This window comes from Takifugu rubripes, chromosome 1 (genome assembly GCF_901000725.2).
Source record: "Takifugu rubripes chromosome 1, fTakRub1.2, whole genome shotgun sequence".
Classification (NCBI taxonomy): Eukaryota; Metazoa; Chordata; class Actinopteri; order Tetraodontiformes; family Tetraodontidae; genus Takifugu; species Takifugu rubripes.
The window spans coordinates 10,354,970-10,369,211 of NC_042285.1; the positions used below are offsets into that span (position 1 = coordinate 10,354,970).

The 14,242-nt window shown below is 39.4% G+C and overlaps 4 protein-coding genes and 1 non-coding gene across 5 annotated transcripts; 1 reads left to right on the forward strand and 4 right to left on the reverse strand.

Moving 5' to 3' along the window:
- Positions 1 to 610: 610 nt before the first annotated feature.
- Positions 611 to 1,488, reverse strand: hbae5 (hemoglobin, alpha embryonic 5). Its single transcript, XM_011604705.2, has 3 exons — positions 1,328 to 1,488; positions 916 to 1,123; positions 611 to 827 (listed from the first exon to the last, which is right to left on the reverse strand). The coding sequence occupies exons 1-3, from the start codon at positions 1,420 to 1,422 to the stop codon at positions 699 to 701; spliced, it is 432 nt and encodes a 143-aa protein (XP_011603007.1). The 5' UTR covers positions 1,423 to 1,488; the 3' UTR covers positions 611 to 698.
- A 1,681-nt stretch (positions 1,489 to 3,169) lies between these two features.
- Positions 3,170 to 4,060, forward strand: LOC101066693 (hemoglobin subunit beta-1). The gene is made up of 3 exons (XM_003961347.3): positions 3,170 to 3,406; positions 3,520 to 3,742; positions 3,858 to 4,060. Exons 1-3 carry the CDS (start codon positions 3,315 to 3,317, stop codon positions 3,984 to 3,986), a joined length of 444 nt encoding a protein of 147 aa, XP_003961396.1. The 5' UTR covers positions 3,170 to 3,314; the 3' UTR covers positions 3,987 to 4,060.
- A 999-nt stretch (positions 4,061 to 5,059) lies between these two features.
- hbae4 (hemoglobin alpha embryonic-4) lies at positions 5,060 to 6,614 on the reverse strand. The gene is made up of 3 exons (XM_011604692.2): positions 6,367 to 6,614; positions 5,612 to 5,816; positions 5,060 to 5,421 (listed from the first exon to the last, which is right to left on the reverse strand). The coding sequence occupies exons 1-3, from the start codon at positions 6,456 to 6,458 to the stop codon at positions 5,293 to 5,295; spliced, it is 426 nt and encodes a 141-aa protein (XP_011602994.1). The 5' UTR covers positions 6,459 to 6,614; the 3' UTR covers positions 5,060 to 5,292.
- A 2,400-nt stretch (positions 6,615 to 9,014) lies between these two features.
- trnai-uau (transfer RNA isoleucine (anticodon UAU)) lies at positions 9,015 to 9,108 on the reverse strand. Its single transcript has 2 exons — positions 9,071 to 9,108; positions 9,015 to 9,050 (listed from the first exon to the last, which is right to left on the reverse strand). It is a non-coding gene; the product is annotated as a tRNA-Ile (tRNA).
- An 883-nt stretch (positions 9,109 to 9,991) lies between these two features.
- On the reverse strand, positions 9,992 to 14,086 carry lcmt1 (leucine carboxyl methyltransferase 1). The gene is made up of 11 exons (XM_003961346.3): positions 13,406 to 14,086; positions 13,219 to 13,310; positions 12,777 to 12,898; positions 12,473 to 12,549; positions 11,955 to 12,016; positions 11,777 to 11,879; positions 11,373 to 11,493; positions 11,118 to 11,219; positions 10,953 to 11,044; positions 10,548 to 10,645; positions 9,992 to 10,438 (listed from the first exon to the last, which is right to left on the reverse strand). The coding sequence occupies exons 1-11, from the start codon at positions 13,489 to 13,491 to the stop codon at positions 10,416 to 10,418; spliced, it is 978 nt and encodes a 325-aa protein (XP_003961395.2). The 5' UTR covers positions 13,492 to 14,086; the 3' UTR covers positions 9,992 to 10,415.
- Between the last annotated feature and the right edge of the window lie 156 nt (positions 14,087 to 14,242).

Consider the following 14,242-nt stretch of genomic DNA (forward strand, 5'->3'; position numbering starts at 1 on the left):
ACTTTGATGGGGTGGTGCTTGCGCACTATATGAAAAGTTTGGCTACTTGCACTTTTATAATTAAAACATTTATTCTAAGTTTCAGAAAATCGTCGGTGTGTGCTTGTTCGCGTGTTGCGTGCGAAAAAACTAGAGTATTGAATATTTCTCTTAATCCAGGCGGCGTTAGGGTTATCTGAGGTCAGCAACCGATATTTGTGAAGTTTACTATATGGCGCCCTCCATAGAGTATTGGTCAAAAGGCTAATTATCTTTTGTTTCATATTATTTAACATTTACACGTGCAACTGAATTGGACCCCGGTCCCGGTTTTAGCAAATAAAAAAAAACAAACAAAAACATTATTTATTTTTACACCAAACCTTTTTTCGGTTTTCTGAGGTTGTTTTGAAAGTTCTAATGAACAAAATGAACCACACACGGCTTCTTCGAGGCAGATTCTCGCTCTTCTTCTTGGCAGCACTCTTGATTTTCGACAATAAACCTAAACGTTTTTTTGAAACCAGAATTGTGATGAATTGAGAATTGTGTAAATAACATGCAATAATCCGCTGTTCATTTCTCCACATATAAAGTTACTTTGGAGATAAATAACATCCACACTGTCAGGTATGATAAACAAGAAACGTGTTTATTTATGGGATTTTTTATTATTATTATTTAGTACCACGGTGACGTGACATCAAATCCCATGCAGTTTAGCGGTATTTATCAGAGAGAGCCAGAGCCACACCGGCCAGGAATTTATCAAAAGAGACGTGGATCTCCGGGGTGAAGTCCTTAGGGAACATGATGGCAGTGACCACGAGAATGCAATGAGCCAGGAGCTGTGGATGGAAGAATTGTTGTTATTTGTTATGCGAATCACAGTCGTTGAGTACATAAATTCCTCTAAAATCGAAATCAATAATTCACCCTGAAATTGGCCGGGTCCACTTTCAAAGTGAAGGCATGGCGCTCGCTGAGCTCCCGCAGGCCACAGGTCAGGTCATCTATACTGGCCACAGCGGTAGCAATTCCACCCATCACCTTCTTTCCGTGGGCCTTCACAGGACCAGAGGCGGGACGAAGGTCGCTCCATTCGCTGAAGTAGATCTTGGTTTGCGGATAGGCGATGAGCATCCTGTGTGCAAATATGACAACAAAAAATAAACCAAATTACATATGTATCAAAATATCATTCTAATTCATTCTAGCTGATTTGATGATCGTTGGCGTTTAAGGAGACGTGCGTAACAATTAAAACGATTCAAACGTGCCGATTGACTGAATCCCTGATTGTGCGCGAAGGAGTGTCACTAAGTTGTTCGCTAAAGATGGAACTTACCTGCCAAACGCCTCGGCCCCGATGACATCAATGCTCTTGGACATTTTGGCCCAAATGGCCTTCACGGCCTCCTTGTCAGTCCTGCTCAGACTCATGTCGACTTAGTTGTTTCTCGCACACCTGCCGGGATAGTTTTTGAGCTGGTGTTTAAATGATGTTCGCTCAGGTGTCACACCCACAGGAACTGTTGCCAAACCACGACCCTTGACGCAGATCGGCGGGGAGCGGCTTATCAGAGTCTCACCAACAGGAAGAAATTGGCAGGAAACTTTGACCGATTTACGACTGTCAGTTTGTTGATCACAAGTCCCATCAGGAGAACACCTCTACATTTTAAATATGAAATGTCATGCTTATGTCGGGTTTGTTTTTTGGAATCAGAGAAGCCAGACCTGAGACTTTATCATTCCCCTGACCATCTACCACGATTGCCAGGTTTGACAATTCCAATGTTGGAATTGTTTTTGCCCTTCAGCATTTGAGGAAAATTTCTTTGAAATAATTTGGAGTTTCAAATTATTCAAAATTATTCAAAACACTCAACATCTACTCAGTATGATTGACTCTAATAACTTGATTAATTGAGCATTTATCTTTGTAGTTACACTCCACACACATCATCCAAATACAAAAATCCATCTTTTCATTAATGTCTCTCTTCACTGCAGTGGGAATGTGTCAGTGTGAGAATATTTTCCTTCTTTTCTCCAATGCTGAAAATATGTAAACCGATACGATGAGGAATCATTCCTTTGAGGTCATATCAGGTCACAGAGTTCAGACCTGCCTGCAACACTAAGAACTCAGAGAAAGTCCTATCAGCTGATCGATAAAATGGTTGCTTTGCCTCAGGTTCAGACAATAAATCACTAATTTAACAATACAAAAAAATGCACCATTAAAAAATGACATGAATGCGGGTTCATGCATTTGTGCTCTATAAGTTATTAACCAATACATGAGCTATAATTTATGTGAATTTAAATCTCAACTGACCCAAATATTTCATAGAAGGAATTTTTTCATAATTCAATTCTCAGGGATGCTTTAAATAGGTGGGAGTTTATAACAGCTTTATAACAGAACTTTTTTCACCCAACTTTAGTAAATTCTTTAATCAGTAATGCAATTCGGTAGCGTGTTTCTGGGCGGGGAGGAGGCAGGTCGCTGATAAAACATGTGGTCACGCAGATAACGCCCAAGACTGCTCCGCAACACGCGCACGCACGCACACGTGCACAAAGTGGTGGTATTAATGAGAAATTTGTGCCATTCTTCGTCATTTTAAGCATTTGTTAAATGTATTTGTGATATTAACTGTAATTTACTATTGTACTCATATACAAGTAACAATAAATGTGGTTCTCATAGGTTCAGTAGCTGGAAATACTTATTAAAAATAGAGAAACATGTGAAGGTCGGAACGTGTGAATGCTGATATTTAAATTTCATGTCCCACTTTTTTTTTTTTTTTTTAATGTTTTTTTAATAGACACACACATATATAAATAATCCCAATAATAGACTGTAACGTACTCAGAAAAAAATGTTGACGGAAAGGTCAATCACTAGATGCCCAAACTACAGATGTTATGCACACGATGGCCCCAGAATGTGGCTCTAGTTTGGATCAAAACTACAATATCTACACAGATATAAATATGACACCAAAGTGCCCAAAACCTTTAAAAAATATAATACACGGGTGAACATATGTACGTAAACCAATTTAAATGAGTAATTTTAAAATCTATTTGTTTTCATACTTATATTATAAGTATGTTATCTTACTATTAAACGCGAGACGGTTCCAGAACCTTCTGGAGAAGCCCGTCATTTATCTGTCAGGCCTCATCTCCAGCCTATCACGGCTGACCTCTCCTTTTGGGTGGGGGTGTCTCGGGCACAATTAAATAGACTCAGCTCCCACTGCAACTACATTCGGTCTTTTCTTGCAAGTCTGAACGCAAACTAAACAAGAGTCACCATGGTTGAGTGGACTGATCAAGAGCGCACCATCATCAGCAACATCTTCTCCACCCTGGACTATGAAGATGTCGGCTCCAAGTCTCTGATCAGGTAAGAAAGAGGAAACAACCCAAAGGAGAAAAGGGGGGAAAAGAAACGAAACGTGACGAAGAAGCGACTCTTCTCCAGTGCATCGTTCTCTCTAATATTTCTTTCTCCTGCAGGTGTCTGATCGTCTACCCCTGGACCCAGAGGTACTTTGCAGGCTTTGGCAACCTCTACAATGCAGAGGCCATCAAGAATAACCCCAACATCGCAAAGCACGGAGTCACGGTGCTGCACGGTCTGGACAGGGCTGTGAAGAACATGGACAACATCAAGGAAACCTACAAGGAGCTGAGCGAGCTGCACTCCGAGAAGCTGCACGTCGACCCCGATAACTTCAAAGTAAATTACGACACTCGACACTTGCAATAGGAAACAATTCTCCTCAAACTTAGAATGTTTCATATGTTTGCACGTCATCGAGGAAGACTCTAACTATCTGTTCGTCTTATTCCAGCTTCTGTCTGACTGCTTGACCATCGTCGTCGCCACCAAAATGGGAAGCAAGTTCACACCTGAGATCCAGGCCACCTTCCAGAAGTTCCTGGCCGTTGTCGTCTCTGCTCTGGGAAGACAGTACCACTAAGATGTCCCCCAAGACGTCTGTCGAGATGTGTCATGTGTCTCCTCAGTAATAAAATAAAGGCGCAGTGAAGCAAAGCTTTCTTGTCAGTGGTCTATATTTTTTATTCATTCGTGTATTTAATTCGTGCGCAAGCGTCGCGTTAGTGTCTGTCGGCGAGACGTTCATTTCACAGTTCATTTGCCGTTCATTTCACCGACGTGGATCCACATAGCAATAATAATTTGTTAGAATAAGCTATAATTGAGTCCACTTTGTTTCTTTAATGTCTACCATTACTTCAGTGTTGAAACGTTTTGTGCGTAAATGCGCACAGGCAGGGCGCGGTTATTGTTCCTCTTGCTTTATTTGACCGTTTTATCTTGCATAAAACACTCAATAACACCATTTTTAATGCTAAACCAGACGATCAGAATCCCAGCACCCACAACGTGTGTTAAAGAGTATACTGTTCACAGTCAAATTCATCTTCATGTCAATGCCGTAGCGCGAAAAAACCCAAAGTGACCGACAACTATAGTGAGGATCGAGTTTATTTGCAGTATTTACTCACAGAGAAACCTTGCTAGCTTCATACTGTACAGAAAAACACAATTGTGTAGTTAGAGAACACATATCTAAACCACATCAAGCAAATAATTATTGTCAAAGGTACAGAACAGGACAGCAGCAAAGACACAAGTTAAATTTAAAATACTGTATGTATGAGATATTAAGATGTATGAAAACAGGTGAAAACTGACAAACAAGTGGTCAACAGAAAAGGGTCATAGTTAACCTTTGTGTAATGTTCCTATTGTTGTTACTCAGCCAGCGTTTGTGGGTCTGATGGACCCGTTGCATTTTGTGGCTTTTAATGCCTCACAATCAAACACTTTTATGTTAAAATACTGAACAGATGTTTACCTTATCCCAATTACAAGCAGTATAAACAATATATATGGTTATATTTGTTAATATTTGTTAGGTCACATTTATAACTTATTATTTAAAACATAATAAAGAAAATCAATTAAAATCAAGATATGACTGGAAACAAATTTACAAGTGAAGCAAGGTTTTTCAAAACTACTGACTTTTGTTTCTTTGAACTTATTTTTATTACTTATTTTTATTTATTTTAATAAAAAGTGAAATCGGGTCCCACAGACCCAAACACCGCACAAGGGTTAATTAAAAGACAACCTTCAAAATTTTATTGCAACCCAACAAGAAACCTGTTGAAAAATACTGACCCTAAATGCATCATGGCATCAGATAAATATCGTACATTGTTCCCGTATTTAATGAAAGAAACATTTGCAGGTCATCATCTGTACTTCTCAGCAAGCACAGCTGCAAAAGCTGAGAGGTATTTATCTATGGCTGCATGAGCCTCCGGCGTGAAGTCGTCACCCAGGTGACAGGCCAGCGCCACCAGTAAACAGTGTGTCAGGAGCTGCAGAGAGGATCAAGTTTGGTTAGAGTCATGCAGGCCAGTTTAGATTAAACCCCATCACATGATGAAAGGGTGAGTATTCAGTTTTAATAAGCAAAAGATTCCGGACCAATCATGAAAGTGACTTATCTGATATGCACCATTGTGAGATTTCTCTCAATTTTGAAATTAAAGGAGATGATGGAGGCACCTTAAAGTTGGTGGGGTCGATCCGGAGCTGGTAGGCGTGTAGTATTTGCAGGGGGGCCAGGTTTACAGCCAGCTGGCTGATGTCTTGGGCTCCTTCTGCTATGGCCAGAACAATCTTTCTGCCATGGGAGAGCATATGGGGGGACCGGGGGCTGATGTCCAGGTGAGAGAAGTATGTCTTGCTCCCTGGGAAGGCGGTGAACATCCTGTGGAATGAGGAAGAGTGTAGTGAATGAATCAGGATTTGTGTGTAAATCAATGATAAGAAATGTAAAAAAACAAAACAAAAAACCATCTGAAAACGGGCGTTAAAGATGTATTCTCCATCATTGCATTTCCTTATATTAATCCCCCAAAAACACTTTTCTAATATAAATTTAATGGAAAAGAAACATCAATACTGATATACTGTTATCTTCGACCAACCTCTTTAAATCGGACACAATCACCTTCAACATGATTGGCCAAAATATTGGCCAAGATCCACATTAAGACCTCTGTATTTAATTTAAACGTTACTGTCATAAATTCATTGTATCAAATCCCTCCATTATCCCTTATAAATAGGAATAAAGACGTTCTCGGGTATGTTAACAGTGTTTCTTACATATTGCTATCATTCTCTCCCTATAAATGAATGTTAATGTACTGATATCGATTTAACCGACAGTCACGTGACCGTCATATTAACGTACTGGTTGCCCCCGCGCGCTACATTTCCACACTCTTTTGTGAGGTTTCACGCCACAAACCTACCTAAGGAGTGAATCTGACCCAATATCTTCGGCCGCAGGGATGAGACTCTTCCATACTTCTGCAAGCAGCCGTTTCTCCTTCTGGGAGATCATCGCGGAAAATCCAGTCAATCCATAATTCTACCGAAAGGAAATGTATACTGTATATTACTGTATATTGACGAGAGAGGGAGATGGGCTGAATTATTCCCCGTGGGAATAAAAGCAGGTTGTTTTCGTCCTCTGTGTTATCGGCCTGCAGGCAGTGCAGGGAGGAGGCTATCTGCTCCTGCATGTGCGTCACTCCAGCTAACATTAGGGGGTGCAAAAGTATCATTATATTAACTCAAATTATTGGATAAAAACACAAATTAATTGAAATTGCATATTGTTTATTCATTTGTCTGCGTCTCTCTTTTTTAGCACCTTTACATAAAACTTTGGGCCATTTAGCGAGATAATTAGTTTCTGTTTATTTGTTTAAACTAATTTCTGGACCTTTTCTTTTTAAACGAAATCATAGTTGTTATTAATTTACGTTAAAAAACATAATATGTTGTGCTGCTGCAATTGCATTCCCAATTTTTAATATAATATTTAAAAAAATAAGCTTGTTCTATTTCTATATGCAAACTCATCAAAAGATATTTCTCAAATTTGTCTCTGAGCTCAGATTTTGTTTGTTTGTTTGTTTGTTTGTTTGTTTTGGTTTAGTTTTTAAGGAAAACTAAACCATTTTGATCCATTAGCGCCAAGAAACATCTAACAATTTTATTTTTTTTTAAAACGCCGACGTGTTATCCAACGCCACAAGAAAAGGGTGAGCCCCACTCGCATCAGATAGAGGAATCCACCCCCGGCAGAGATTAAGCATGTGCAGATGTTTAATAACCACAAACATTTACATGCAAAAAAACACAATAACCAATCACAATTCACAATCTGTGAATACTGTGTCTTTTAGGCGCAGGTTATCACTAATTTTATTTTGCAAGCAATATAGTGAAGCAACTAAAAATGATGAGTTCAACGACAAGGCTTCAAAATACAATGTCATATTTATTCATGTTAAGTAAAATATTTATCCTTTTTTCTTTGTAATTGACGATCCAATATCCTTGGAGTGTAATTAGTTGAATTATTATCAATTAATATTCAAAATACCTTTCTGGCCTTTTATGACACGTAGAAAGCACTTTAATATTCGTACAGCTGCAAAGGAGCCGTGAAAGCTGACTCAGCGAAACGAGCCGTGAAAGCTGACTCAGCGAAACGAGCCGTGAAAGCTGACTCAGCGAAACGAGCCGTGAAAGCTGACTCAGCGAAACTCGCGAAACGAGTCCACGAAAATGCGCAGTCATGCTTTTCGTCTCAAACGATGACACGGCTAAAGTGGTAGACACGTGTGCGTGAGCGCGCGCCAAACCTTAGACGCAAACATTGTTTATGCCGCTTACTTTATCTCATATTTCAGATTCAGATTCAGATCCTTTATTGTCCCACACGGGGAAATTTACAGTGCAACAACAGCAACAAGAGCACTCAGGGGAAAAAATAAGATAGAATCAAATGGAATATACAAAGAGGGTGGATATTTACAATAATCCAGATAAATGGATACTCGGCCTCTGTGTACCTGTACATAGTACAGAGGGTGAATACAATATACATATCAGAATATATAATATTCAGATTGTGTTAGCGGTTGTTATGTTTATTGTGCAGTCTGACAGCAGCCGGCAGGAAAGATCTACGATACCTCTCCTTCACACAGCGAGGGTGGAGCAGCCGCTCACTGAAGGAGCTGCCCAGTGCTGCCAGGGTGTCCTGTAGGGGGTGGGACGTGTTGTTCAACATGGATGACAGCTTAGCCATCATCCTCCCATTTCCCACCACCTCCACTGAGTCCAGGGGACATCCCAGGACAGAGCTGGCCCTCCTTACCAGTCTGTCCATCCTCTTCCTGTCCCTGTCTGTGATGCTACTGGACCAGCAGACTATCCCGTAGAAGATGGCTGATCCCACCACAGAGTCATAGAAAGTCCTCAGGAGGGGTCCCTGCACTCCAAAAGACCTCAGCCTCCTGAGCAGGAACAGTCTGCTGTTGCCCTTCTTGACCAGGGCGTCTGTGTTGTGTGTCCAGTCCAGGTTATTGTTTAGGTGAACACCCAGGTACTTGTAGGACTCCACCACGTCAACATCCGTTCCCAGGATGTTCACTGGTGCAGGCGGGGGGTTGTTACGCCTGCGGAAATCCACCACCAGCTCCTTGGTTTTGCCGGCGTTGATCTGGAGGTTGTTCCGCAGGCTCCAGTCCACAAAGCCCTGAATAAGTTCCCTGTACTCCGTATCGTCCCCATCAGTGATGAGGCCGACAGCAGCAGAGTCGTCAGAGAACTTCTGGAGGTGACATGAAGATGTGCTGTAGGAGAAGTCCGCGGTGTAGAGGGTGAACAGGAAAGGAGCCAGAACTGAACTTAATTATTCTTAATATGAATAATTAAGACAAGATGGCACTTTATGAAAGTCAGCCAGTTATTGTAACTTAATCTCATCGTTGCTACATCCTCGAACATAAGACAGAGCAGAGAACACAAATAACGTGCTATCAAACGTTTTACATTTTTTGTGGCAATATTAGAGTTATTACGTGAGGCAGGTAAAGGACATTGCTCCAGGTGAGGCTCGAACTCACAACCTCGGCATCACTCTGCAGGTTACTGTCTTATAAGTACCGCGCGCTGACCGATTGCGCCACTGGAGCGCGCAACACCACTTCGCCGTGCATTTAATGCAGAGAAATGTACTTGTACGGCTTTAGGTGTCGATATAGTGTGTAGCTGGCGCCTTGATCAAGCTCTAACATCCCCCGTTCAGGAAAATTGGTCGAAGATGGACAATGGAAATAGGAAGAAATTTAAATTCTCATCCAAGTGGCTGCTCCAGGTGAGGCTCGAACTCACAAAATCTTTTCGATCATATTGCGCTAATATCTTATTTTTAACACGTCGATACTATGGAGAAATTAACGTTTTGACAATCACAATCAACAACATAAGGTCCAGACAGAGATTCCGTCTTGCATGACTAATTGCGCAGCTATAAACACTCAAGCACTTGTTACTCTATGTACATTTATTTGCACAATTATTTGCAATAAAGTTCAGTTAAAAACATTTTGTTAATATTGTGCCATTAAGATAAAAGAGTCACGTTGCTTCAATCCCATTTCAACGGCTCGTGGTCATTTAACGTGTTTACTGCGGAAGAGTGGAAAATTTACAACGTAGTAAAATTATTTAGGAAAGGTGTATCCGGTGTTGGGAGAACGTCCCTGCCATCTAGTGGCGTCTAATGGTATTACTGTTCTGGCTGACGCTTCAATTAGTATAATGGTTGTATTGAGAGTTTGAAGTCAAAAAGTCTCGTTATACTGGACAGCATTGTAAACTGACTGGTTATATTGGGACAGAGGGGTCTTTTTATGTTTATGTTTATGTTTCCAAATAAACCACTGCTTCCCTTTTCAATGTCATACTTTTTTTATACTACACTTCCTTGTGTTCCTCACAGTAGTTCTTGAATAGTTGTGTGTGTCTGTTCAGTGGCGACATTTCACCTTATATGAATAAAGGAACAGACTCACATTCTTACACAAAAACAAATCATCTAATCAACTATATTTGATGTGCATTTACTAAGTATGATACATATGTTATGTCAGATTTGGGGTTTGAAAAACAACCATTTTAAAGGTAAAACTAAATACATTTCTTGCTGCAGCAGTTATCACATGCATTACATGACAAATAAAGATGGCACATAAATGAAAAAAATGCCACAGAAAAGTCAACAGAAATACTTCAAAAGTCACAGAGTTGACATTAATATTTCAGAGCCAGAGATCACAAATCAAACTGTGTGTGCATAAATTCTTCCAGTGTTGTGAGAAACAGTAGTTCTCAGTCCTGTGGCCTCTTTACAAAGTCATATTTATCAGGTCTCAACTGAGGGCTTCATCCTCCTAACAGTTCTTGTTTCCACATCTTCTCCCGTTGAGCTGCTTCACACTCAGAACGACAACCGAGACAGACCTGAGGAAATACATTATTGCCTGTTCCATCAATCATTGCAGCCACATTCAAACTAAATGAAGCTATATAAAGAGCCTTAGATCAAAACTCTTACAAACTGCTGAATTACCCAGGTTGAGTTTGTCCTTAGAGGCCCAGCAGATGTTGTAGTGCTGGAGAAGTTGCTGCAACAGTTCTTTCTCATCGAGGAACTCCAGACACTCCATTCTACCCAAAGAGAATTTTACATATATCAGAACAGATGAAGAAAATTCCTAAAAAGACTCAAATAAGAACAGTAAAAATAAGCCATTTTTTCAATAAAGGCTATAAAGGCAGCACCCAAAAGGCAACCTGTCAATGCCTTTTGTATTGAAACACATTTAAAGTCATAGCTGTCGACTTCAGCTTTAAAATCTTCACGATACAAATAAATACAGTTCTATTTAAACTTTAATGCCATAGCTTTTCTGATTTTACGTGTGCAAATGAACCTTCCTTTGACCAATGCCAGCTATCTTTTCTCGATCCTTACCTGGCTACATCGTCCTGGGGCAGCATGCTGTACACGGTCATCATGTCAAGAGCATCGGCGTGTTCCCAGCCTGTTTTCAGAAACCTCTCCTTCTACAAACAATGCATTCTTGAAGGTTTTGTGATAGGATAGTGATCATTCCCAGCAATATTCTGACGTGGTCACCTGAGTGTCCAGCGACTGGCAGAGCTCCGCTCCCGCCAGAGAGCACTGGCGGCGCAGCAGGTTCTCAATCATCACCTGGCCAAATCGATCACTCATGTTCACCTAAATGCATAGTTAGGAGTTGAGTCACTTCAGGTTTCAGCTTAAATTTCCATCTTTGACAAATCATGATGCAGTTCAGAAAGTAGTTTTCCTTTATTTATTGCACAATAAAGCAGGATCTGCTTCTGTAGTGATTTGGTGTCATTTGTTTACTTGTTCGTAGTTGATGAACATGGCGGTGTGGAAGATTTCTGCTGCCCAGCGAAGCAGATTAGAGGACTGGGAGGGTGTCATGTAGACCAGCACACACTCAGACAGAAGCACTGTGGGTAAACTGGGAAAAACAACAGAAAGCAAGCGGACATTTATTCTGTTTAAGCATAAATGTCTCAAATCAGGGTACAGACATCAGACAAAACAACAACCACATGGATCAAATGCAGAACAACTTTTAACTTTACAGTGAGAAAATAATGGAAGGCTTAAATTCTTAAATTTCTTCAGTCTAAATGTGAAAAGAAATGACAGCTCAGAGTCATAAATAACTAAAATCCTGCTGTACTCATGCTAACCTAATGTCAAAAATGCAGGAAAAAGGGATGCACATTTTCACTTACTCTGGATTAAGATGGAATTTTTTCAGTTTTTCATCTAAAGCAGAGATGTCTCTCAGGTCTGCTCCAATGATACAGTAACGGTCTGAGTCAAGGCTTTGGGTGTCTAATAAAAAGCAAGCACACATTAAGCAAGAAATGCCTTTTAACTTGCGTAAAGCCTGCAAATGTCATTTCTTACCTAGTATTAAGGAGTCTGTTGAATGAGTTTCAATGAGGTGTTTGGATAGAGGTGGTTTTGTTCTGGAGTCAATGACAAAAAGATCAGTACAAAAATAATGCATTTACTGGGCAGCAATAAACCTGAACATACACTGCAAACATTACAATGCATCTATATAAGGCAAATTGTTAGTGCATAATCTAAATATGTACACTGTTCATTGGGCATTTAGTGGAACAGACCAGCAATAAAAGAAATATTATTCAAAATGGAATATTATTACATTTAATATGGAATATTTTACAAATAACACAATCAAAATTGCAAAAACAGGTGGTAAAAAGAATTTAAAAAAAAATCACTACATGATACAATTAAATCATGTAATTAATTATAATAAAGTTATTATAACTACTTAAATCTTAAATAATAAATAACATTTTACAGTGTATAGTCAGTACACATAAAAATCTCGTTCTGTAACCTTATGATTTATATTTAATCTCACAAAAACAATCCATGCATTTGCATCTTACTTAATATTGTGTATTTTCCTGGCTACAACTGTTGGAAAATCAACTTCAAAGAACTTCTTTGGCAGGAGGTTTTCATCCTTTAACAGACACACAAATATAAAACATAATGACTCTGCAGAGTAACGCGTTTTAAGTCTGACAAACTTATACAGGCTCAAAGGTGCATAAAAAAATTAAAGTAACTTCATTTAAAGTGCCCTAGTTTACATAAAAGGTCATCTCATGTAACATGGCATTTTGAGCAAATGCGGCATCAACAATTATTGGTTCATTTAAACCGGTGCCTAGTTGCACCTCTGCCAACCTTTAATCTCCAAAACGTGGTATCCAGTCCAGCACCCAAGTTGATCACTTGGCAATTACACTCTGAATTCCGTATAAACGCATCCAGGAGATGGTTAACTCCTTTGACACGGGCATAGTAACCTAATAAATGAGATAAGTGACAGGAGAATAAGTCCAGTTCCTAAAATACAATGCATTATGTTGAATATACAACAAAAATGAGACTCCCACCTCCAATTTGTATATACAGATGAACATTTATCATAGAAAATAATGCAAAAATCTCAGAAATATGCAGTCATTCTGTGTTAATACTTGGTACCAGGTTAGAATTTCGGTAATTGCACTGATTTATCCATTTATTTAACCTTATAATAGGGTACTATTAATAGCTGATGTGAGGTACTATAGAAATACTGTAAATTATAGGCGTGATTTCAAAACAGAAAAGACAGATTTACCTCTATTAATTTCAGGTGCCTTCCTCTCTCCTACAGATCTGGCAAAATATTGGATATAGGGGTCCTTCCAGTAGCCTTTACTGGTAGCAAACCTAGTATTTATATTACACATTAGACAACAATCACAGATTTTGGTATCAAAAACTCTCAATTAATGAAGCTAGCATTTAATGCAGTGCTGCCTTACCTTTTGCATATGGTTGCATCGTCACAGGTCGCCCTGACGGCTTCATCAGCAGTATCCATGTATGTGAAAGGTTGTCGAGCTGCCATTAGTTATGATCTATGGTTTTTGGGGTCAACATAAAACCTGTGTTTCACACCTACCATGCAATTGCACAGGCTAGCTAGCTGACTAGCTCAATCTTACAGATGAACTACTTTAACATTAGCCGGAGAATGAACAAAGAAATCTATATTCATTGTGCCCTTATTGAAGTCCAAATGTGTATTAGAAAACGTGAAAAGTTAAGTGAAACAGCGATTTTCTACGAGTAAACGATATTTTGCAAAGTAACAACAACTTAAACAACACAGTACAGAAATGGTCATTCCGCCTCAATTACACTTCCGGTTCGCGTTTTCAGATTAAAAGCACGTAACTTTACCATGAAAGTAAAAGTCACATCAGAATAAAACTACCTAATTTCTTAAGAGCTGTTTGGAAACATTGGGCACATCTTACTTTAAACATTATTATTTAAATATTGCATTTGGATAATGTTGTAGTTGATTATGAGTATCAAACTGGCTTCTAAATTGTCCTTATTGATGCTAAACAATATTAAATATCACAATATACAACATACGATGAAATTTACATTAACAATTGACCTTCACTTTAAAGATCAACCTTGTTACACTTGAATCGTCCAGCAGCGTGCATATTGCTGATGTTTCATTTAAAATTACATGCAAACTAATTTCTAAATGATCGGGGCTTGTGTCTCCACATGGGAGCGGGTCTGTAACGCCGACCGTCCAGGGGGAGGTGGTGCTGCGTCGGCTGATGTTGCGCTCTCCT